Source organism: Coregonus lavaretus (assembly GCF_964263955.1).
Source record: "Coregonus lavaretus genome assembly, chromosome: 40".
NCBI lineage: Eukaryota > Metazoa > Chordata > Actinopteri > Salmoniformes > Salmonidae > Coregonus > Coregonus lavaretus.
Window position 1 is genome coordinate 7029829 of NC_140027.1, and position 26287 is coordinate 7056115.

Consider the following 26287-nt stretch of genomic DNA (forward strand, 5'->3'; position numbering starts at 1 on the left):
AATTATAGGCTACGGTTTGTTCTGTGAAGAGCTTGCAGGAAGACCTCTGAGAACAGCACAATAACATTTAAATACAATTCTATAAAAAAAACGGTCTCATTAAAATGCTTTACCAGCCGTCTCAGTCCCTACTAGCTTATTCTTTTAGCAATCTTTGTCATTTTAATATAAATAAGACAGTGAAATTAGTATTGTACTTTTAATGAACGCAGATAGGCCAATAGATTGGAGTTGCTTTCTGATGTGTTTTGAAACAATCTAAATCATTACAAAATATATAAACCAAGGTCCCCTCTTTCTAGGCCTTTGTGGACCATTGCCAAAACGCACTCATCGGCTCTCAATGAAAAATAGGAAAACGGTAGAAATACTATTTCTCTACTATAATTGACACTACCCTATATTGCTAAGAAAATGTCATTACGAACCACGGCAAAGAAGAGGTAAGCCTATTCCTGCGGTTGGCCTATAAGTCAGAAATATGGTAAACATTATTCTTTACACTATTTGAAATGAGGACAACAGGAAACATGCAAACTAAAGCAGCTTCCTAAGTCAAAAAATCCCATGTCAGATGTCACCAAAATATTTCTGAAACCTGTAATTGTATTAAGCATTGTATAAAGCACATTTGCAATTATCAGTCCTTTTTACAGCCAAGGCAAACCTGGAATCTTAAAATCAGTTGGAAGAAATCATCACAACCAGAAACAGAGAAAATTGCAACAAGTTTACTGGAAAGCATCTCAAAAGCAAACTGTGACATCAGGTTGTGATCATCCTGTTACATCGAAAGCATTTTATTTATATGTCCAACACAGATGTCAACGTAAAGACCTTATGTATAATATTTCAATATAGTCCTCGACAAAGACAGCGTCATAAACATCAAGCACCTTTCCCATTTTTATTAACAGCTTATCAAATCTGGAAGCAAGACCTACATCTGCACAACTACTGGCCTATAGCATTGTAACAGTTATATAAACTCTTATAGAGGACATGTATGTCAACAAGACATAGATTTGATTCACTTTTTATTAATCCTTCCAAAAAGTGCTTGATAAACCTTTGAAATGAATACACCTCAAATTGAAATGAATACACCTCAAATTGAAATGAATACACCTCAAATTGAAATGAATACACCTCAAATTGAAATGGCATGACCAGGAACAAATAGTTGGCCTAGGATTTCTCCATATTGATTTCTCATTGACACGTGAAATCAAATTACAAATGCGCCCACATTATACCTCTAACATTTAAATGGTACTAGCTTGACATAAATATAGCCTGTCTGACAAAGTATATTGTTAGTTTAAAAGCGGATTGTTGAAAACTAAAAGCTATTTGGAAAGAAGTAAATGCTGTACACAAGGCATGCAACTCTTTCAAATAGCCTATGGGTGGTGAATAACTTCAATGGACTTCCTTTAATTTGGTCATTACATTTAATAGACTTCCGACTATATTATATATACATCTGCACATACAATCCTGTAATTTGCTTTTATACATTACATAAAAACTCTGAATGATAAATGACACTATAAAGTATGGACTTTTCCAAATAATTTGATACAGGATTGACAGAGAGAGACAAGAGCTGAAGAGAATTGAAATGAGAGGAAATCATCTTTTATCTTTGAAGAATCCTTGATCTGTGCTACTCTCACGGATAGTCACTGTCAAAAGGTTTGTGGTCACATCAGTCACCAGAACCTTCTCCACGTTGTTCAAGCAAGGCTTCCAAGTCACCTCGTCCATTTGGCCCAGGAGCCGGGACACAGGGATTTTGGCGATGAGGGAAGGCTTCCCCCTCTGTGGAAGCTCTTCGCTGGGTTGATGCACGTTCTTTTTGGATAGGTGCTTTAGGTGTGTAGGGGATAAGTAATTTGAGGGGAACTCTTTAGTCCTGCAGGCCTGGGAGTCAGAGCCTATTCTGTGTGAGTGCAACAAGCCCCTGTCTGGGCTGTAGTGCTGCTGTGTGCTCCCGCTAGGTACGGGCCTCATCTGCTTGTGGGGATAACCACCCAGCTCCTCCTGGTGCCTGTGGGCTAGTTTAATCACCCTCATCTCAGACCCCCTCTCTTCACCACCGGACAGGCCCAGCTTGGCCAGTTTGAGTGGGCCGTATGTTGCCTGCTCCTCTGCCCTCCTCTTGGGAGGCTCTGGGGCGGCGGGAGGAGCGTTGAAGGGATTGTCCTTAAATCGCAGCTTGGGTTTGGGCCCTCTCTTCTTGGGGACAATCACAAAGCCATCGGGGCCTGGGGGCCTCTGGAGGACTGGTGGACGGTGCTCTCGGACCGGTTCTGAGGGCCTGACCCGCACACTCTCGCCCCTGTTGACAGTGCTGGGTGGGAAGATGGTGGGGACCACGGCCCTCAGCCCCTCTCTGGCTCTGGGGGAGATGACAGGCTCTGGTGTCGGGTAGGTGACGCGTATCCCGCGGACCGCTTCGCTCCTGAACTCGTACGATTTAGCTTTAGCTTCAGCCTAAACGGGGAAGGAAACCAGAGAAGAACCACTTTTGAACTTATCAACAACAAAGATGGAACATTGAAAGTAGTCTATTGACGATGGCAATATGGGCAATGTTTTTCCACCTCTCCAATTTCAGTGGGTATAATGTTCTCTTTTATAAAGACGGATTTAAAATGTCAGTTGAGGATACTCTTTATTTGTCATTACAGATATATAATAAGAGTATGCCAGCAGCTTTATAATGGCTTAATCAATAATATGCACTTGCAATTAGCAAAACAATGTTATAACAAGGAGTAAAATTGTAACAATACATGTACAAAATGATAAAGGAAGACAGTAGACAAAATCTTCACTTGGCATAATATCCCCTGAAGAATTTACAGGCTACACCAGTTCGTTAGCATTTTTATATTTTCACAATAGTTACTTGTTATATATGTCTTTTCAGCGCAGTTTGAAAACAGCTATTTACAGGCCTTGGAGAGAACCTGCATTCTAAATAAACTGCTGGTATATTAAGCAATTTTCATGGTCAGCTCTCCTGAAAAGACTGGTGCATTCGTTTGATGACGTCTTCAGATTTTAAGATTTCATTATAAAACCAGTCTCATGCAAACTTTTGATATTAGCTATAACGATTGCTTTACTGATGATTACACGTCAAAACGTCATAACTTCTAACCCTGCAGAATGATCGATGCACGCCAGAATAGATTAACCCTCGCTTTTATAAGCACATTTTATGTCACACGTGTAGGCCTACATTGAGTTCATTTCAAATTGTAAACAATTAACCTGGCATGTGTATTGATCAATTTGGCTACCTGCCAATCCAACCAATTTACCATGATTCGGTTCAATTCGTTTTTTTTTTTTTTTACTATTTGAGGTCCATTAGCACTAGCCTAACTAACTAATTTCCCTAAATACACATTCACACCTCCACAAATACACATCCAGCACGAAATATTATTTTGCCTTAATACCGGTACACAAAAGGTGATTCTCATGGGAAAACTTGACATGTGGATCCTTCAAACTTGCATATTTACGTGTCAGTGCAACAACAGCTATATATTAACCAGATGAAGACCCTGTGGATACATAGTGGGTGGAGACTGTGGTATGTTTACATGCCACATGCTAGAAATCGTGTCCAACCATGCAGCCCAAAATTCAGTAGATTCCACAGTATCATTGCGTGTTGGATGGATTATTTTCAACAATGCATGCATGCATATCAACATAGCTACCTTAACCAGGAATGTCTTCGGTTTCGGTCCTCTCTTTTTGGGCCCAAAGAGTTCCCTTTCGCGCTCCCTGAAACAGCAAGACACCCATTTTGAGTATCAAGAGAGCGAAGTGCAATAGGCGACTTGCCTGACGGATGCATTTTATTTTGCTGTGCTGCTAACATTGCATGCAATGAATGTACAACATGAACAGGCCATATCCATACAATTTACCTCTCTTCGAAAGCGACGAAGAGGCGGGAGTCCAAGATATTTTCCTCCGGTTCCCAAGTGCTAAATCTATGGAGAAAAATACAATTGACAGGGGTTCATTTTCCACCACATTGGTAAAGCAAGCATAGATACGGGCTATCGTTAGCTAGCTTGCTAACACTGCCAGCGTGCTGCGCTGACTTTGTCACTAGCAGATGCCACCTAGCTAGCAAGCAAGCGAACGACAGTTAGCAGCCAGCAACATCCATTTAGAAGCAAGGTTCGCTAGCATTGAATTCAACGCAACTTACTTCGGTGACCAGCCCTTCCATTTCACAAGGTATTCCATTCGACCCTGCATGTCATCAGAAATAGAAAAAGAACGCTTCGTTAGGGAACAGCAGTGGCGCGTGAAAATAGATTATGCATGTTAGGAAAATGTGTTTCACATACTCTCCTTATTCGCCGTTTGATGATAGATTCGGCAGCGAAAACCCGTTCCCCAACTGCAGACAGCTCCATGTTTACTTCAATCCAGCTACCGTTAGCTAAAGCTTGGTGGTGAACGCTAGATATTTTTTTCTCCTGTCTCGCGGAGTGAATTCCAGACAGCCCATAATACTCCTGCACAGAAAAGACGTCATCAAAAAAATTCATGTGTTGCCTAGGAACCGCATTCGGTGGAACCATTTAGAGAAAGCCCATTGGTTTAGCCGTTGCTATGTGCCCGCGGTTGCTAAGTGAGTAGGCGGAGCGTCCACTTATGACAATTCTTGAGGGGAAAATGGTGGCTTTAGCGCGGTGGATCAATTACTCGGATTATTCGGGGATCTTTAAAAACATATGTCGCCAGATATTAAACGCAGAACATGTGCAGAATGAAAATAAATGAACAATGGGAGCAACGTTCCTCAAATGTAATACGCTAAAGAGGTGAAGGAATGCAGATTGGACGTGTGCACATTTCAGGTATCAGCTGAACTGTCACACAAGATTTCAGTTTAAAGTGCTCCTAATCAATAGCCTACAGTCATGGTAAGGTAAATTGTATGAGGAGACTAGGATACAATATAGGCCTAAGGGAAATGTCCTATGTCTAAATAGAACATAGGCTATAGATCACATATATGTGCAATAGTTTATCCTCATTTCCAGTTCTATTGATCCCTACAAGCAGCGTCATGGGTGTTTTTGTTTTTTCTTTCTTTCTCTCGCTATAAATGCTGTCAATTATAGTCTCCATTCAGTAGGCTATTCGTTTCAACCTAAGCTACAGTTTCCATACACCTTTGACTCCATTCAACTAACACAATCGAAGATGTCTAAATGTGGGGATCAGAGAACACATTGCACCTTTAGCCTAGTCATAAGTCTTTACCTAATTTATAGCCGTTAAAGTGTTTGAGTAGGCTATTGCCATTAAACTGTTAGGTAGGACCTCAAACAAAATGAATTAACTGAACATAAACTTTAGACTAATCGGGAAAATAATGTAATTATAGCCTACCAAAAAGTTGAGCGAAACAGAAATTGGCCTATTGTTTGAGTTAGGGTATGGAAGTAGGCCTATGTAGCCTAATTAATTGAGTAGGGCTAGGCTTCATATGGAAAAACAAAAGCTTAGAATAGAGCTTGTATGCCTATGCATGGGCCTAATTTAGGCAAAATATTTTAAACTCACAACATCAAGTGATCATAACACAACCGCTCAACAAGGGATATATTTAGGTCTATAATTTCCACGAATCCGTCACTTACAATTAAGCATAAAATCACGTCCGTTGCGGTCTCTAATCATTCAGTCATGGAAAATGTGGTCGCTGACTTGAAATAGGTGCTTTAAAGAATTAGCTTACTTTCACTACAATCTGCTCAAATAATTATACACATGTGTAATAAATCACACCATCCTGTTGTTTACACAGCATAAATCAGTCAGCTAGGCCTACTTCGTTTATCCACGTTACAGCAACAACTGAAGGGGTATGTGGAATATATAGGCCATATGTAAAAGAAAGACAGGTTTGTCAGACCAAAATAGATAAAATAATAATAATAATATCCTTGTATTTATCATTATTATTAATTGGATAGGCCTACATATTTATTTTCATTGTTTATTTATTGTATTATTATTATTAATAATAATTATTATTATTATAATAATTATAATATTATTATTATTGTTATTATCTTTATTATCATTATTATGTCAATATTATTTATCAAAATTAAAATTAATTTGGCATTATAGCACAGATTCAAATGAACACCATCCAGACAAAGACGTGTCAGATCGGAAAAGGTCAATTTCAATAATGTCACGCGTGTTGGACTATTGTCAAACTTTCCATTAATTTGTCTATGTATTAATTTGCACTGCATTCAACTAAAGGTTAAACTCACAACACCAATCGATTGGCGGCAGGTAGCGAGCCAGCAACCGGAGGGTTGCTAGTTAGAATCCCGAGTCTGGCGAGAAGTGAGCTGGCAACCGGAGGGTTGCTTTTAGGCCTATCAAATCCTGGATTCCATTGCCTGCCGTTGTGCCCTTGAGCAAGGCACTTAACCCCCTACAACAACAGCTCCCCGGGCGCCCAGTGTGGCGCCCCCCGCACCTCTCCAAAAAACCTGTAGGCCTATAGGCTATGTAGGGGTTGGGTTAAAAGCGGTTGGACCTTGTGTTGGACCTTGTGTCGGACCTTGTGTTGGACCTTGTGTTGGACTTGTGTTGGACTTTGTGTTAGACCTTGTGTGCAATTGACCAATAAAGTGATCTCCTTAATCTGACAGCTATTTGGTTGATCACACATCTACAGATCATTCGCAAATATCTTTAATTGAGGACTAACAATAACATATCCATATCCTCTTGAAACTTCTCATTAATTCAGACCTCATCTCCAAGTTCCCTTAAAGAAAACAGACTCAAAAAGTTCAGATTGATTTTCAAACAAGATTATAGGCCTACATTATGAAGTAAATTACACGAACAAAAAGGCATTCATTTAACACAAACATCCTTCCATTTAAGAATATTGGCTTATATGAATGATGATTTCCTAATTAGGTTGATCTATGCCTATTCATATAAATAAAACAATTTTAGGCCTATTTCAGATAGGCTAATCAATCGGATAATATTGCTGTTAAGGTCAACACATGAGTTGAGATGGACGCACAACCATTTGACAAAAAGTATATTGATTAAAATATATCTCAGTTGTCGGCCTTTATTAGGGTCAATGTTTATTTGCACATGTGAGGAGCGACAAAGTTTTCTACAACTTTGTTATTGGCATTGTCTCATTTCAATACGTTTGCATTGTCAAAGCATGCAAACATCACGGAAGCCTTAATCTTAGACTATAGGCTTTTTCTCTCTGGGATCATTTGGCCCTCGTGAACAACTAGTTTAGGATAAAACTCGTATAGGCCTAAAATATAACATTGTTTCCCTGGAAGACCCAGCCAGAATCTATTTCAAATAATCTGATCCTGACAAATAAATAATACTAAAACACCCTTTTTCGATTGATCGACAGGAATGGAGAGAAGAGGGAGGCCTATAATTGAACAACCTAACTGAGATAGCCTAATGGTTGTTTCAGTGTAGCATGCATGTCCATTTTAATTAATAAACGTCAGGCTCAGTGGACCACCCTAAAGCTCAGAGACATGCAGGTCCATACAGACTGTAACACAAAGCAAATCTCAAATGCTGACCGCATGCCTAAACCACGAAACAGACTCTTCATTGCTTAATTAGACGCCTATAGGTCAATCTTGAGCCATTGGAAATGACAATAGGCAAATGGCAATATTGCGCTGACAGGCTGCAATGGATAGGCTGCAATGGATATGGGTTGAAACAAAGGACCCCCTCTTTGCCAATCAATGCATGTTGTTTGCAACGCCAGAGTTGTGGGTTAGTTTCACACCGGGACCAGTATGAAAAAATATGTATGCACTCACTAACTGTAAGTCGCTCTGGATAAGAGCGTCTGCTAAATTACTAAAATGTAAATGTGAATTGCATTGTTTGTTATGAAATCAATTAGGCCCATGATGGCCCCCATGCAAACACATCAACATCTAGTCAATTACAAGCAATTTCCTAATGTAAATGCTCTCAACATCCCCGTTGAGATAGAAGCAGTACAGGGCAGACATGCAGAAAATCGGCTAGATAGGCTATTGAACCATCCCTCATGTTATTATTCGTCATATGCATTAAAATTAGGTTTTCATTTTGTCTCTTGTATTTTTCCACAAGCAAACATGATGCCAGTAATGCATTTTGTGCATCGCTGCACGGGAGGAAGACGGGCTGCGGGACTCCTTTTATGGGGTAAGCATTGGTCTCGGCGTGACTGCAGTACAGCAGCGGTTGCAGCCATATATGGGTGCATGGTCGACCTGTTAGAAGATTATTGGTTCGCTCGTATCTGGGCAACCGCCATTACCCAGTGCTTAGCAAAGCAAAAAACGAACATCACGCAAAGGCAAGGACATCACGCGCAAGAGGAAGAACGCGTCTTAATTTATCCTCTCCCATGCAGCGCACGCGAACACATAATTGCCACAAGTGCGCACTTACGCACTCTCTCTCTCTCTCTCTCTCTCTCTCTCTCTCTCTCTCTCCCTCTCTCTCTCTCTCGCTCGCTCTCTCTCTCTCTCTCTCTCACACACAGTTATCATGCATTGCAAGTCCTCTGCGCTTATTAACTATTTTTGTGAGGTTTGCATAACAACACAACTTCTTGGGGCTAGTTGTCTAAAAGCTTGGCCAACATCTGTCACAGTTTGCATCGGACATAATTAAAATGTCACCTTTATTTTCGTCCAGTTAGTCATTAAAGGACGTCACATCTATAACCAAAACCTTCAAGGTATTTTCATTAGGCCTATAACCGAGATCATATTGCCATGCACACAATTGTGCCAACACAAAAGTTTACTCAAGGTTACACTTCTTGCTGATAAGGAGGAGGGATGTGGAATGTGTGCACAGAGGGAGAGAAAGAGGCATAGGCAACTTCTTTTTGTTTCGATAGAGCTTAATTGTATAAATTATAGGGCCAGCCAAGGTATCTGTGAAAATAAACGATTGTACAAAATGCCACCGAGTTTCATTTGATTTACAAACTAATTAAATCCACAAGACCCAAATCGTTACCAAATATAGACTAGCCTATTCATAATGTAAATAATTTCCAAACATAATTTAGAACAATATAATTCATATACTACATTGAAAATGTATGCACTCACTTAACTGTTAAGTCGCTCTGGATAAGAGCGTCTGCTAAATGACTAAAATGTAAATATAGGATCTATTCACAGAGAAAGGAATGAAGTAACATTGGTTGCAAAAAACAAGTGCTCTCGCGGATAGGGGTGTTGAATTAGAACACTATTATAAAATATGTTGCCACATAGCCAACACTTGACAAAATGGGTTGGGTTTGTTGGCAGGCTGGTAACATTTTTAACTTTATAATCTCCAGACAGTTAGGCTACAGATATTAACTTCATAACATTAAGATATCTCATTTATTTAATTTTTCAGTTTCGGTGGTGTCACATGCGCCCATTTAAAAAACCTAGATAAAAAAATAGGCTGGATAGACTAAAAGAGACAGCCATTTTCCCTCTCGTTGTCGGCGCGTTAAGGTATCGAAAGCAGTTGTTTTTATTCGGGGGCTCCGCCGCAATGGAATGAAATAAAATGGTCGAGAGTAAAGGCTTCTGCACTGCGGTTGTGGTTTATCAAGGCGATGGGTTTTTGCGACACATCATCCCTGAAGTTTTGCAATGAGGCGTAGGGGCTAAGCGCAACTTTTGCTCTCGACCGTGCAGCTGCGACGAATCTATTTACAGTCAGTCCGCCATGTTGATGATAATTTAACTGGAATTCTTCACACTCTTTACACTGTCCCTAGTTGCGTTTGTAAATCTACTATATTAAAAAAACTGCATGACAAATAAGGGACGACAGATGATAAATCGGCCACAGGATGACCTCATTTGTCATATTTTCCACATAAAATAGCCTAGCATTGTGGCAAATGCAGGGCATAGCCTATATAGGATACCGTATAAGCGAAAATGTCAACATTTGTTTGCAGTAGGGAACACAGAAACATTGGCTATATGGACAACAGTTGTAAAAAATAAATTAAATTAATGCATGATAAACAACCACAAAATAGACAGCAACAGCCGATGGATTTATGAATGAGAAAACTTTCAGTGCCATTGTAAAATAACTAACAAATATCATCACTCCAAATCAGTATGAAATAATTTTCCAGTATTAAATACATTTCCTGCTAATCTGCAATTTAGCAAACGTGTGTGTGTGTGGGTGCATGTTAGAGAGAGGACATGCTTTACTTCAAACAATTTGGACCAAAAAGTATACCGGACTTTAATCCATTGTGGGGCGGCAGGTAGCTTAGTGGTTAAGAGCGTTGTGCCAGTAACCGAGAGGTCGCTGGTTCTAATCCCCGAGCCGACTAGGTGAAAAATCTGTCGATGTGCCCTTGAGCAAGGCACTTAACCCTAATTGCTCCTGTAAGTCGCTCTGGATAAGAGCGTCTGCTAAATGAATAAAATGTAATCGAAAATGTTAAAATAGGCCTAAGGGCAGGGACACAAGTTTTCCTTTTAGGGAGAAATTAATGTCAAAGGTGCATGCGAAATCATTGCAGCAATCTCTGCAATTCGGAAAAATGATTAGGCCTACAAAACATGCCATACAAACCCGGGTTTGCAGGTAACGTTGTAACTAAATACCCTGCTTTTGACAATTTGTTACCACAGTGTCCATGTAACTTCAAAAGGTTTCAAAATCATTTATCAGAATGGATTGGCAGGGGAGATGAGTTGGCTTGGGGAGGCAGATCAAGTTGGTTAGTTGAAGAGCGAGATATTTGCAACTGTATTGTTGTTTGGCCCTATGAATTCCCATTATTGTGGGCATCGACTGATTTATGAAAATGTGATTTTTCAGGGCCATAGATAGCTATAGCCTTCTTAGGCCTACATCCGATAAGCTACATTGCGTCACCCCCACTTACAAGGTGTAAGCTATTTGAGCGTAGCCTATAGATTTAATTGTATCTGCATAGTTTCCAAGGTTAAGTTAATTTATGAAGAATTGTAGGAGGAGTATCAATTTCTTCCTTCAATAGAAATGGTTCAATGACGCACCATGGTAAATCATCTCGATGGAAATCGGCCTGCAGCCTATTATTCAATAGCAATTTTAATGCTTCAATAATACCATCCATTGAATGGTTATTTTTGGATTCTTGTGTCAACTTCTGCAAGTAGGCTACAAGCCCGTGGAGCCACCTGATTGCAACAAAACTAATGAATATGCTTGCAAATTAGCCTACATAGGCGATAAAGGCCTCGTTGGCCTTAAGTGTGTTGATAAATAGGCTTTCTTGCTTCAGTTGCATATAGACAAACAGTTTTGTTGGACAGGTTCATACACGTTGTGAATGAAACTATATGCATCCAAGGTGGATTTCATAGGCCTAGGCTAGAAACTCAGTAATTTACTCACATGTGAACAACAACCATGGATTATGGGTTTGTACCCTGGAATAAGGTAGTTGACTAACCATGGTGAAGGAAGTCTCTGATTAACTCCACCAACAGAGTTGAGTAGAGACCAGGCTTTGTGGAATTCAGCTCTGACTACTTCCAATTGCCCAAGGTCAATACAAAAAATATATATACAGTCGTGGTCAAAAGTTTTGAGAATGACACAAGTATTGGTCTTCACAAAGTTAGCTGATTCAGTGTTTTTAGATATTTTTGTCAGATGTTACTATGGTATACTGAAGTATAATTACAAGCATTCCATAACTGTCAAAGGCTTTTATTGACAATTACATTAAGTTTATGCAAAGAGTCAATATTTGCAGTGTTGACCCTTCTTTTTCAAGACATCTGCAATCCGCCCTGGCATGGTGTCAATTAACTTCTGGGCCATATCCTGACTGAAGGCAGCCCATTCTTGCATAATCAATGCTTGGAGTTTGTCAGAATTTGTGGGTTTTTGTTTGTCCGCCCGCCTCTTGAGGATTGACCACAAGTTCTCAATGGGAATAAGGTCTGGGGAGTTTCCTGGCCATGGACCCAAAATGTCTATGGTTTGTTCCCCGAGCCACTTAGTTATCACTTTTGCCTTATGGCAAGGTGCTCCATCATGCTGGAAAAGCCATTGTTCGTCACCAAACTGTTATTGGATGGTTGGGAGAAGTTGCTCTCTGAGGATGTGTTGGTACCATTCTTTATTCATGGCTGTGTTCTTAGGCAAAATTGTGAGTGAGCCCACTCCCTTGGCTGAGAAGCAACCCCACACATGAATGGTCTCAGGATGCTTTACTGTTGGCATGACACAGGACTGATGGTAGCGCTCACCTTGTCTTCTCCGGACAAGCTTTCTTCCCGGATGCCCCAAACAATCGGAAAGGGGATTCATCAGAGAAAATGACTTTACCCCAGTCCTCAGCAGTCCAATCCCTGTACCTTTTGCAGAATATCAGTCTGTCCCTGATGTTTTTCCTGGAGAGAAGTGGCTTCCTCGCTGCCCTTCTTGACATCAGGCCATCCTCCAAAAGTCTTCGCCTCACTGTGCGTGCAGATGCACTCACACCTGCCTGCTGCCATTCCTGAGCAAGCTCTGCACTGGTGGTGCCCCGATCCCGTAGCTGAATCAACTTTAGGAGACGGTCCTGGCGCTTGCTGGACTTTCTTGGGCGCCCTGAAGCCTTCTTCACAACAATTGAACCTCTTTCCTTGAAGTTCTTGATCATCCGATAAATGGTTGATTTAGGTGCAATCTTACTAGCAGCAATATCCTTGCCTGTGAAGCCCTTTTTGTGCAAAGCAATGATGACGGCACGTGTTTCCTTGCAGGAAACCATGATTAACAGAGGAAGAACAATGATTTCAAGCACCACCCTCCTTTTAAAGCTTCCAGTCTGTTATTCTAACTCAATCAATATGACAGAGTGATCTCCAGCCTTGTCCTCGTCAACACTCTCACCTGTGTTAACGAGAGAATCACTGACATGATGTCAGCTGGTCCTTTTGTGGCAAGGCTGAAATGCAGTGGAAATGTTTTTTGGGGATTAAGTTCATTTTCATGGCAAAGAGGGACTTTGCAATTAATTGCAATTCATCTGATCACTCTTCATAACATTCTGGAGTATATGCAAATTGCCATCATAAAAACTGAGGCAGCAGACTTAGTGAAAATTAATATTTGCGTCATTCTTAAAACTTTTGACCACAACTGTATGTATATAAAATGCTTACCTTGTACCTATGTTTGTCCTCTGTAGTTGCATGCCTTTATTTGTTTGCTGAAATCCATACTTTTTCAATAAACGTTAATCAAATACAACCACAGACTGTTCGCTCATTGCTGTTGCTCTAAGATGGGAACTCAGCACAAATGTGCATGTGCCAATTGAATCCCAACAAGGAAACAGTCAGTGGATCTTTTCATAATTTAAAAAATGTTGAAGTATTGACCTTGGGTGAATAGGTGAAGTTGGTGGAGTTCATCACAAACAACCTTCACCATAAAGTTGAGTTTAATCAGCTAGGAATAAGGAATTAGATAAGATACTGTACTTCAACATATATATAAAAAAAATTTAACTGACCATGGTTGAGATGTCATCTGAAACTAGGAGGGCTTATTGTAGAAGAGTATGCAGTTAGGTTACTGTGATTGTCCTTAGGCCTACATGCATTTGTCCCAATGTCTTTGACACAAATAAAAGCACTATTGCATAATGAGTGTGACCAACACATATGTCTACAGAGCCAAGTTGTCTAGCATGCTGCTAACGTTTGTGCATCAAGAAATCATCTCAATTCAGCAGGCAGGGCCGGCCCTAGGCATAAGCGACACCCCCCAAGCCCCCCACATTTTTTGTTTGTTTGGTGAATTAGTCTAGTATCTAAACTTGTAGTAACCATGGTCAAATTACTTCCCGGGCACGCAGGGCACATGCCCAGGGGCCCTGACCTCCAGGGCCCCCCCATTAATCTAGTTAGTCACAGTGGGGGGAAAAGTACCCAGTTGTCATACTTGAGTAAAAGTAAAGATACCTTAATAGAAAATGACTGAAGTAGAAGTGAAAGTCACCTAGTAAAATACTACTTGAGTAAAAGTCTAGAAGTATTTAGTTTGAAACATACTTAACTATCAAAAGTAAATGTAATTGCTAAAATATACTTAAGTGTCAAAAGTAAAAGTATAAATAATTTCATATTCCAAACCAGACGGCATCATTTTCTTGTTTATTTTAATTTACGGATAGCTAGGGGCACACTCCAACACTCAGACATGATTTACAAACGAAGCATGTGTTTAGTGATCCGTCAGATCAGAGGCAGTAGGGATGTCCAGGGATATTCTCTTGATAAGTGTGTGAATTTGACAATTTTCCTGTCCTGCTAAGCATTCAAAATGTAACGAGTACTTTTGGGTGTTCAGGAAAATGTATGGAGTAAAAAGTATATAATTTTCTTTATGAAGTAAAAGGAAAAGTTGTCAAAAATATAAATAGTCAAGTAAAGTACAGATACCCCAAAAAAACGACTTAAGTAGTACTTTCAAATATTTTTACTTAAGTACTTTACACCACTGGTTAGTCACTCTCACTCATCATATTACATTGGAATAAGACATGGCAAAAGGCAACTAAAATGTTTTGCCTGCAAGGTGGGCCCCCCCAACAAAATGTCGCTTAGGGCCCCGAAAAGGCTAGGGCCAGCCCTGCAGCAGGCCAGGAAGCGAGGTTAGTACTGCATCTATTTTAACCTCCTGCTTGTGATGAGTGTCAGTGCAAGAAGCAAGTTATGCGGTTTCTACAAGATTGTGTTGCAAGACCGCAGTTCATCGTCTTTTGCTCACCCGAAGACACCCTCGAGACAATGTAGATCCGTATCACCCCAACATGAGATCATGCATAGTCACATAGCCCATAAAGAAGAGATTCGGCCCATAGCTTTCTTAAAATTTTATTATTGCAAAACATATCAGAAGAAGCCTTTTCAGTTTAGTCTGCTCACATAAACAACAAAGTCCCTCTTAAAGCAGATACAATGCATATTTGAAGAACCAAGTGCTGAAAGGGGTTTCAAACAGAACATTGAGAAGGTCCCATGAATGAACGTTTTTTGATGATACCAGTATAGGCTATAGAGTAGCCTAGGGTACCATATACCATGCCCTTGCAATGAATACACTGCATGCTTTTGAAACATTAATGGTGTTATAAAACTGTTATAGGCTCAAGTTAACAGTGTTATAAACCCACAAAAGGCCATAGGCCTATCAAACTCATAAGCATTAGTATAGGCTTCTGTACTTGTAGTCATAACTTCTGTACTTGTACTTGTAGTCATAACGGAGAATGAAGAAACAGTGTGAATGAAAGAGTAGCCTAACATTTCCTTTAATGTAGTGAACATTAAAGACTACCTGTGTTAAGTGTAATGTTGATTTAATCACCCATTGTTTACATTCTGAATATGATATGTAGGTGAATTCATCATCACTTCAACACAACTTCAGGGATGAATGTGATTGTTAGTTGGCCTACAATACCTTCTAAAGTTAATACTATATAAATAATTTTAAACTTCCCTTCATGTTTCACATGAATAGTGAAAAGCTACAATAAATAGGGTAAATTATAAACATAGCATTGTTTTCAAATTAATAATATCCATGTTATGGGTCTTGAAGAAAGAACTTGGCCAATGGGACTTGAATTGATATCTAAAATGCCACATTGTTACAGACCTACAGAGAATGAATGATATTAGTGGGTATTTCACATATTTACAATCATTGAAACAGTAATATCTATCTTCCTAAACGTTACCATCAGATAAGAGGCTAAGGCCTTCCCCTTCACAGCAGCCATTCACCCCCCTCAGCCAGCCTACAACAGTGCAAAGTACATGTTAACTCCAAGGTCCTTCATTGACTTGTGCAGTTTGACTTGGGAGGCCCTGTTTGTTTGGCTCTCCCTGTCGTCTCACATGGCATGATCTGTCCAAGCAACGGACTTCTATCTTCCTAGTTTGAATCTCTCCATCTTGCAAACACACACACACATACGTGCGCACACACACACGGCCCATCATTTTGCAACCTCATTACACATGTACGCACAGATACACGTATTCACTTGCGTGCACACACACCACACACAGGCAAATAAACTGAAAGAGGGTGTCATTTACCAATAATCAATATATAGACTTTTTCTTTCTCAATATATAGACCTGAAACAAAGACTGTAAAGCAAAATGGATATAAAGCCTTTATAAAAAGTAAATAACTATTTACATGAGTAAGTGCTTTTTCACTGAGCCCTGATACCATTTGTCAAAATAGCATGTACTAAAGTAGTTTGTAACTCAATTAGAAAAAGCTTACATCATAAGGTATGACAAAAACTCTTGGTCTCATTTAGAGAATGATAGCCAAAACTACGTACATACAAATAATAGAAGGGTTGGGAACCCGAAACAAAATTAATCTCAACCCCACTAAATACAAACTGTAAGGGCTCTTATTTACATTCAAACATCTGAAAATACCCATATGTTCCAACATATATTTGTACATATTCACACAGTTTCTGTTAATCCCTCATCCTCAGATCGTCTTTTTCAGCTTCGTTACACTGTAACGTATTCCTTAAATGTCACCGTGAGACAGTTTGTTGTAATATCCGTGATGACTATATTCCCAAGGAAAGGCTTGAATGAAGGAAAAGGCTCCCCCTCCACAGTCTGTTCTGTTGTGATAGCCAATGGCGGTTTTGTCTGTTCTGCAGCCTTCTCCTCCTCAGCAGAAGGAGCCACCTGTGTCTCTGTGGGAACTGGAGCCTCCCCTCTGGACCTCACACAGCTGAGGTCCATGGGCTCGTCCTGGTTAGACTCCAGGAAGTCATAGTCCTGGTGGCCATTGTGGCTATGGTGGCCATTTTGGTCCATGGAGTTGCTCTGAGTTGGTGAGGACACAGTGCAGGGTGCACTGATACTCCGGGAGTTTAGAAACCGTTTACAGCCACCCCGGTCCTCGCCCTTGTCTGCCTCCGAAAGGTGACGTTTGAGGGCTGGAGAGGAGCCGTTTCCTGGCTGAGTCCTCCTATGAACCCTCATCTCAAAGGGCCAAGGGGCAAGGTTAGGTTTGGTGGTCAGCTGCAGGGGCTGATCCTCTGTAGCCTCCTTTTGACCCCTGACATTGAAATGTTTATCCTGATCTGTCGCACTAAGCTCCATTTTGGGTGAGTCGACCTTCTCAGCAGGACACTTAAATACGTTAGATCCGTTAGATCCTGAGTTGGGGACGTGTAACTTAACATCTTTGTTGCAGTCTTTCGTGAATCCGTTGGTGAGACCCAGTTTCTGGACGAGTCTCATCTTTTCAAGGTGATTTCCTGCAGCATCATCATCTTTGTCCGGCTGCGGTTTGTCAAGGGTTTCCACATCTCCGTTTTTAATCCTCGCTGCCTGCATACCATTCTCCATGTACTTGCTCATGACAATGACGATGCGTCCGTTCTTGTTTTTGTTCTTGACGATCTTCAGTTTGCTGTCGCTGACACCGTTGGCCTTCAGCAGCGGTGCGTCCTCTTTGGCCGTGGCCTTGCTCTGCTCCGATTCGCCACTGTGGCCGTTGAGGTGAGCCGGAAGCTTCTTTAGCTCCATGGTAATATCCTTGACTTTGCTCAGGCAGCCAGAGTCCTTGTCCCGGACCCACTTCTGCTGCAGCGCGGGAGGCAGGTTCCAGCCGTGGTTGGTGGGCAGTTCCGGAGGTTTGGTGGCCTCCCTGGGCTTTAGGCACTGGGTGCTGTCGTACATCTTGGGGTCAGGCTGGTAGTGGTGATGTTTCTTGCTGTTGAGCTGGTAGTAGAGCTTCTTCTTTCCGTTGGCCTGCTGCTCGGCCTCCCTCTCCTTGGCCAGCAGGGGCTGGTACTGGTGGTGCTTCTTGCTGTTCAGCTGGTACTGCTGGGTCTGCGAGCGCAGTGTCTGGATGGGGTCCACTTTCTGGCGGTTGTCCTCGTCCAGGGTGGTCTCCTGAAGGCCTGAGAGGACGCTGGATCTCCGGGCGAAGGACGGGACCTGAGAAAAACACAGCTGTCAGTTAACAGATAGAGCGGACTTGTTGACAGGACCATCTGACTGACTTTCTCTCTGTAATGAAGGTTAGAAAATGCTATCATCAAATGGTGTCCTCTAGATGACCTTTGAGTGAGTCCTGAGCCCTAAACTTGGGTTTAGTTCTAAACTTGTGTTTAGTTCTGTGAAGGCCTTTCATACATATTTTACCCTCCTGGCCATCAGAGTGACATTTCAGAGTGGCTCCTCTAGCCGCTGTGACCAAAGCTCTGAGGAATGCCATAGGCTGCTTTGTGCCCCATCACTGACTTCATCATATGTGTTACCACCAACACCGTCCTGAGAGGAACAAACACTACCTAGAGGGGGTTCCTTTTTCCCTTTGTATTTGTGATTGATGTCTAGATTTACTTTTCAGTCACTGCTTTAGGATTGAATAAATTTTGGAGACCTAATCTACCCAGTCTATCCCTATCCTATCAACAGCATGTGCCCCTAATCTATATGACAGTAATTCCTATTATCATACTCCTGCTTTAAAATATGATCAGATTTTAACATCCATTCTGTAGTCTTATAAAGGACTTAGAAATCTTATAAAGCCCATCTCAATTAAGGAATGTGTTGGTCTTAGTGGTGGATGGCAAAAATGTACTCAAAATCTCTTATAGTATCATTTATTTGATCAAATGTATAGTAATCAAGGAGTTAATTGTCCACTCCAAAATATGTGAAGACTCACCTGGCTCATCAGGTGCTTTGGCTTTGGCCCTCTTTTGCGATATCCCATAAGCTGCTCATATCTCTCCCTGTGAAAGACAGAAAACACCATTATATAGCAGTTAACAACATAATGTAACACAATTAGGCGGCGGGGGAGATATTTCATTGATATTTCAAACCTTATTGAAAGGGGCCTGATTTGTTATGGGGGTTGCTAATGACAATGCAATGATGATGGTAATAACAATGATGAAATACAGTAATGCAATGCAGTCATTTATGGGAAAATCCCATGCACCATTTAATCCTAATTGGTGACATGAAATATCAGTGGAATACCCCTCAGTCATATCACCATGTTTACCACTAGATCCTCTAACTGAACCCATGGGACATGAATTACAAATCTCATGCTTTATGTAGTGTAGGGCCTACAGGCTACAGGCGTCCTTCTCATTACTTAGCTGTCAAATATGGTATGGTTTAGGCCTCACTAAATCTGCATTTCTCCAAAATAATTTCTACATGGAATTAATAGTTTTCTAGTTCAACATTCAATCCATTTAAGGATGGAATAAATTCAGGGCCTGAATGAACTACACATCTATAGACTATGTAACTGGTGGATAGGATAATTTTCCTATAGCCCACTATTTTCCATGCCTTTCTCAAGAGCAGTAATTCAATACCCAATGAGTACTGATGTCAATCCCCGCACATCTAATTACGGTGGCGACTCAGTATATTTTCATAGCCTGGTACTCTGCCCGGTGAGGCTCCCTGGAGAGTCACGCAATTAGCTACAATAAAAACTCTCCCATTTAGAGACAGAGATAATGGCGAAAACAGACACCACCCTCCGTCAACATTTTCCCTACTGAGTGACCTGTCTCTTTTACAAGCTGGTGTGAGAGAATGACAGTAAACCCGACGACAGGCCGAGTCACTGCATGGTTTTTGCGCCATAGTGCAGTTGTAGTTGTGCGTTCACGTCCTGAAAAACCCCACGGGAGGTTTAGCAATTACCGGTTAACAGTAACGCCTGTCCAGGCATCTTGAAAAGGCACACGGGCGTCTTCAAGCGGATGCTTCTACGGTTGTTACAGTGATATCGCCTATCACTAGAAGCCTAGGGCGCTTTTTGTCTATCTAATGTTGATAATTAAGCTTATTTTGTTCCGCCCCCTCCCTGTTCACCATGCCTTCCTCATCCAATACATGGGGAGATGAAGCGGGGATGGGGGACAAGACAAAGCATGCAGTGAAGGAATATTTGGCACTGGTGTCTACATATAGCCTGTGAAAGATGATAGCCTATTGTGGTATGAGCAAATTAAAATAAATTAATCTATTATTATAGGCCTAAGAATATCACATAGGGACAATTCAATGTCCAAAATGGTCGACTACGAAATTGTAACTGTTACCCAGTAATACGCAATCTTTCCTAAATGTTTTCAATCAGATTTGTGTGGTCACTGTGTAGGCCTACTGCTATTATAGGCCTACTGTGGTCTAAGGCACTGCATCGCAGTGCTAGCTGTGCCACTAGAGATCCTGGTTCGAATCCAGGCTCTGTTGGAAACCCATGGGACGGCGCATAATTGGCCCAGCGTCGTCCAGGGTAGGGGAGGAAATGGCCGGCAGGGATGTAGCTCAGTTGGTAGAGCATGGCTTTTGCAACGCCAGGGTTGTGGGTTCAATTCCCACGGGGGCCAGTGTGAAAAATAATGTATGCACTCACTAACTGTAAGTCGCTCTGGATAAGAGCAGCTCCTAAATGACTAAAATGTAAAAATGTACTGAGATGTAAAAAAAAACAAAAAAAAAAAAAAAAAAAAACTTGTGATTGCATCATGTTCTTTTTAGGGCTTTGAAAAGTTTGAACATTGCCATAGAAAAATTGCCTACATTTTACGCACACCACGAGATAGAAGTGGTGCGCTAGTGGTGCGCTAGTGGTGCGCTATGCGCGCACATGCACAGACAAACGCACACGCACAGAGCAGCGCCCCCCACCCCTATTGACAACACATGGTCGGCACGTCAAATCGAGTCTGTCAAGCTCACCTGTTTTGGAAAGCGTCAAGCAGTCGCGGGTCGAGAATGTTTTCTTCTGGTTCCCACGTGTTATATCTATTAAGACAGAAAGTAGGAGAGAGAGAGAGAGAGATACATTAATATCAACAGAGGTCGCCTTCTATCAACCAAACTACAACTACAACCATATATCAAATGTGGCCGTAATCCGCTTGGTTGCAGACAGAAGCTAGGCAACTTCTGTAATCAGTTTAGCTGTTAACAGTTAGCAGTCAGTCTTGACCAAATAGGCCTATGTCAAAACATAAACATTATGCATATTATTGATAAATGTGTAATAAAGTAGTTACCCCACGTTACCTTAATATCTCCTTAACATACATAAATTAGTGATGGCATCCTAAGCGCCATCGATCGAATCAAACATTGACTTCAACGAGCGCAAAGACGCACGCGCCACACACACAGACGCACACACAAACACACTTGAAAACTTTAAATATTAAATTGCATTACTAAGGTAGTACTAAAGTATGCTATAGTATTTTAAAAGCTAACTTACTTTGGAGACCATCCTCGCCACTTGACTAGGTATTCCATCCTCCCCTGTACGGAGATGAGAGAACATATTGGTTAATTTGATTATAAGCGGTTCTTTGAAATTATAGGCTATCTGCAAAAACACAACAACATAATTTACTTCCATCAATTACGCAATATATTGCATAGCGACATCAAAGAAACCTGTTTGTGGATATTGAGCAATCATATATTTGAAGTGTTTTCAAACCTTTCGATTCCGCTTCTTCTCGATGCTTTCCACCGCAAAGACGTGCTCTCCCGCGGCGGGTAGCTCCATTTGCGATGCAAGGGGAAGGTTTCTCTTCCAATGGCTGTAGAAAATGTCACCCTGCCCGCTTTTGTGCTGTTTTTCCGTCGTTCAAATTGATACGGGAGATTTCCCTTCACTCCGATCTTCCCTCTCTTTCCCTCTCACTCTAGTCGGAATTCGTTGGCAGTGGCAGTGCGATACGTTTTGCTTTGCACACGAGAAGGGGCTGCAGAAAACAGTTAATGCAAAGAGCCATTGATGTGACGTCAGGAGGAGGAGGCGCTTTTGGGGGCTGGAGCGGTTTCATGCTTCAGCCCATGGATATGTAGGGTGAAATGTAACTGCAAGAGGGTGCTATGAAAAGTATAATATTGTGTTATGATATGTCAAATTGGGAATTGTAACTGAATATTTGCCTTTTACGCAATTATTGCCTTTTAAGCATGTCATCCACATCATGAAAAAAGGAATCAAGGTTACCATTGCCTATGCTCAATGACAATTTCCTTTGATCTATTTTAATCAATGTAGTCTATTTGTTCATGTATTCATTAGCGTTTTCACAAGGGTATGCTGGATATTTCTAAAGGACAGACCCCTGGTTTCCTTAAAGGCTGAGACCGATGGATAAATTAAGTGAATGTCATATCATCATCAATAGGCCTACTGAAATGCAACTTTGGTGTCTCACTCCAAAATAAATATATGCAACAGTTCATTATGGATATGGTAGGCCAAATGTAGCCCATAACTGAATGATACAGATCAATAAATGGTACCTTAAGCATTTAACCCCCTATAGAAAAGAAACATTACACACACTGAAACAATATGCACAATGAAACATTATGTGCAGCTAATTAAGCTATAGAAGATTGTATTAATCACTCCCCTATCTAATTTACACATTCTACTAATAATAACCATCATTACCCTCATATGATTGTGAACTGTAATATGGATTTCCCAGGTTATTTATGATCGTTTTCCAAAGACTTCACACAGGGATCTTTGAAAGAATATCCATAAATGTGAGCTTTGCTATTCCCCTTAGTGACTTGGCTACCATACCCAATGGCTAAGCAAGGATGCGTCGTGCTGGTAGGCATTTTCCATAAATATCTACCCTTTCCATCCATATTATCTGTCCTTCTTAATACAAGGTCATAAGTAAAGCCATTTTAGAGAACCAGTGTCGCGGTATGGGGCATCTAGTGAATTTTCTCTGCACATCAATGGCCCGTGGTTGTGTCAGAGATATGTAGGTCACATCAGTTGGTCTTAAACCCCGTTGGCATTTCTTCCACCGCGTTTATTTCTGCCATCCGACTCTGACCGGCACCAGCCGCTGCATTATCATTTGGGCGAGAGAGACATGGGCCTACCTCTGGCACATAGAAAAGCCAACAGGATGTGTGTTTGCTTTTTTTGCACCTTACAACAGCACAGTTATTGCCGCTGGTGGTGGTTCGTGTGTATCTTATGCCCGCTGTCTCTTTGAAACATGAAAACATGTTGGACGTGTTGACAAGTAGGCTATAGTTGCCGCACACGCACGGATGTACACACACACGCGCGCGCGCGCACGTAGATTTGGCTTGTCAAATGATCTGTTACATTGTATAAGCCTTACACATTGTAAAAGTATTGGTATTTCGTTATATTGTTATTTCGTTATATTTTTTAGGTATAAAGGCGCAAGCGTCGAGTATCATTTTAAACGTAAATAAAATTCAGCAGCGCAAGGGTTAAAGCAGAACAGTTCATGCAGGCGGCAATGTTCAGCCTATTGCAGACAGGCACGACTTCCTTTCCTTATAAGGCAATGAGCTCAAAACGCCAGAGAAATATCAAATGAACTAGTTGAACGACCAGATTCACAAGAGTATTTGCGCACAAAATCACTACCATTCTCACGCTGGCTATCAAAACATTCATTATTTTTAGTAGGTTCAAAGGAAAGACCACAAAGCAAAAGACGTCGGCTATGATGCCATGTTTCATTGTCATTGTGGCTCGAGCAGCAAGCTTTGAGCGGTCACAATAAAACAGCAATTCTATAACATTCGCAATCTTCTTCGTAATAATTAGGTATATGGTTGACTGCAAGGGCCACAACACTCAAATATACTTATTTTGATGAAAACCATTTGCGTGGTTGAAACGAAGTTTTGCCATCTATTTTAGTAGATACAGTATTCTCCAATTTTACCTGACCCTTGATATGCCCATGGAAAAAGTATATTTGTATGTCACCAAAAGTCTGTTATGGTCGTATCACCTGTCTTGTATAGGCTATGCGTAATATTACAATTTATGAGCCATATCAGTTAAAGATTTAACAATGGATGTGGTTGGAATGATAAAAATGGACACCACCACACAATTTCCATTTCACTGTCTTTCAATTTGCGCATGGCACATGTTTCAAAGGTTCAAGGGAACGTGATGCACGTGCAGTCCTATTAATATGTTATCATGTCCATGTGAACTCCAACAATACGATGCTCATTCAGTTCGGAGAATAACCCCGACATATGAACTGACCCTTTCAGCAACTGAAAGCTCAATGTCACTTACAAAAAATTCCAGCAAAGGGAACTAAATGGCAAATCAGAGGAACAATTATATCATAGACTAGGCCTACATCATGTCATAACTGAAACCAGTCAATCCAAAACTACAGTAATTCGATGTTTATTAGGGGCATTTCTTATGAAGTCATCACTGATGAACCTCTAACCCACAGAGATAACGCATGATTCATCTCACTATAATAAACCTTGGTGAAACGCAGGTTCAATGTTTTATTGGACATTTCCATTCTTACATGGAATGATGACCACACATGAGACTGCAAATAGCCTACACAATTTTCTCTTAACTTTAAATTACAGTTTGCATAAAGGGCTTTCAAAGTAATTCATTTGTCTTATGTTCCTGATAGCACAAGGTATACCAAATAGGTTACAATGGACTGAGTGATCTATTTCATTTAGGCTACAGTTGCCATGGTTGTTGGGATGAACAGCCAGATTGTATAAAGAATTTGAGAAGACTTGTAGTGTGATATGCCCTCCTTTCAAGTAAATCCTCTATTATATACATCAGGCTTTTATAAAAACAACTAATTGAACCCCTGTCATGTACTTCATAGCCTACATATGTCAAATGGGTTTTCAACTAAATGTATTGAACAAAATGAATGAACAAAATTAAACATACACACTAAAAACAAATGGTTATATACTGTGCCAAATAAGGGTTCTTTGGCTTGTAACCAACCTTTTTTTTGAAGGTTCTATAAAGAACCATGCTCATAAGGTTCTAATTGGAACCTGTATGGTGCTATAAAGAACCATTTCCTAAGGTTCTATAAAGAACCATTAAATAAATGTTCTATATAGCACCAAGAAAGGATTCCACTTTGGTTAGAACCCTTTTTGGGGCTATATAGAACTATTTTTTTTATGGTTCTTTATAGAAACTTTATGGAGAATGGTTTTATAAAGAACCTTTCTCAATCATCTCAAAGGTTCTTTGTAGAACCATACAGGTTTTTCTATTCTGGTTTAATAGCCATATTATATTGTTAGAATTCCATAGGTTTTATTATTGTGTTTATTAACGTTGAATCAGGTGTGCTAGCTCTGAAACAGCTGGGGCTCTGGAACGGCTTTTGAGAAACAGACAGTCATTACATTTACATTGGCCCACATTATGGACACCAAAACAAGTCTACATTAACGGGTCCAATGACATACATTAGGTATGGGAGAGAGCGAAAGGTGAATTATGCTAACCAATGGGAAGGATAGGGGACATGGTTGGTCAGAAATGGAAATGATAGCCCTCAGAACAGGGGTAGGGGATGGTGCAGGGTAGGTACAAAGAGAGGAGGGCATTCGGGTCAGGGGCTTTGAAGGGAATCGTTGCTGCATGTATGAATCTGTTTGAAGGGATGTGCCCAGGGAGAGCTAAGCAGTGAACAAAAGGGGCAGTATGTAGTGACAGGATTGTTTATACAACAGGGCGACATCTGAGTAAGGTGACATTTAGCCTACACGTAGGAAATAAACAGACTTTATGTGCGTCAGAGAGAAGAAACCTGACGAAGATCAAATGACAAAGAGCTTAAATTACGAACAAGAAACTCTCGGGAAGTGTATGGAGAGAAGACATGAGGATTTATACAAGAGGAAGGGACCAGGAATGAGGAATTTATTGTCCAAGTATGTAATGGTGGAGAAAGATAAGAATGATACAAATGATTTAGAACTAAAAGGGACTGTACAGACAGGTAAATCAGGAAGAGTCTAATCAGGTGGATGATTGTGACAGATGGGGGAAGGGATGAAAAAAGGTTTAAGAGTTGAGGCAGGAGAACAAAGTCTTGGCTTCGGCGTTGACTAACTCAACTAGATAATATAGCATGGTATTTACACAATATTTACACAATGTATATGCTAATTAGGTGGAATTAATGACACCTGTTAAACTATTATTAACTATCACGATTTGGAAGACCAAACAAGTGGCTGCCAATGGAGTTCTTTGTTATTCAGATCAGTGACTT

The 26287-nt window shown here is 40.7% G+C and overlaps 2 protein-coding genes across 2 annotated transcripts; both read right to left on the reverse strand.

Moving 5' to 3' along the window:
* Positions 1 to 716: 716 nt before the first annotated feature.
* Positions 717 to 4574, reverse strand: cbx8b (chromobox homolog 8b). Its single transcript, XM_084157026.1, has 5 exons — positions 4389 to 4574; positions 4247 to 4290; positions 3957 to 4022; positions 3744 to 3810; positions 717 to 2499 (listed from the first exon to the last, which is right to left on the reverse strand). The coding sequence occupies exons 1-5, from the start codon at positions 4455 to 4457 to the stop codon at positions 1636 to 1638; spliced, it is 1110 nt and encodes a 369-aa protein (XP_084013152.1). The 5' UTR covers positions 4458 to 4574; the 3' UTR covers positions 717 to 1635.
* A 10406-nt stretch (positions 4575 to 14980) lies between these two features.
* On the reverse strand, positions 14981 to 21934 carry LOC311113763 (E3 SUMO-protein ligase CBX4-like). The gene is made up of 5 exons (XM_084157073.1): positions 21670 to 21934; positions 21442 to 21485; positions 20910 to 20975; positions 18859 to 18925; positions 14981 to 18119 (listed from the first exon to the last, which is right to left on the reverse strand). The coding sequence occupies exons 1-5, from the start codon at positions 21736 to 21738 to the stop codon at positions 16671 to 16673; spliced, it is 1695 nt and encodes a 564-aa protein (XP_084013199.1). The 5' UTR covers positions 21739 to 21934; the 3' UTR covers positions 14981 to 16670.
* Positions 21935 to 26287: the final 4353 nt, after the last annotated feature.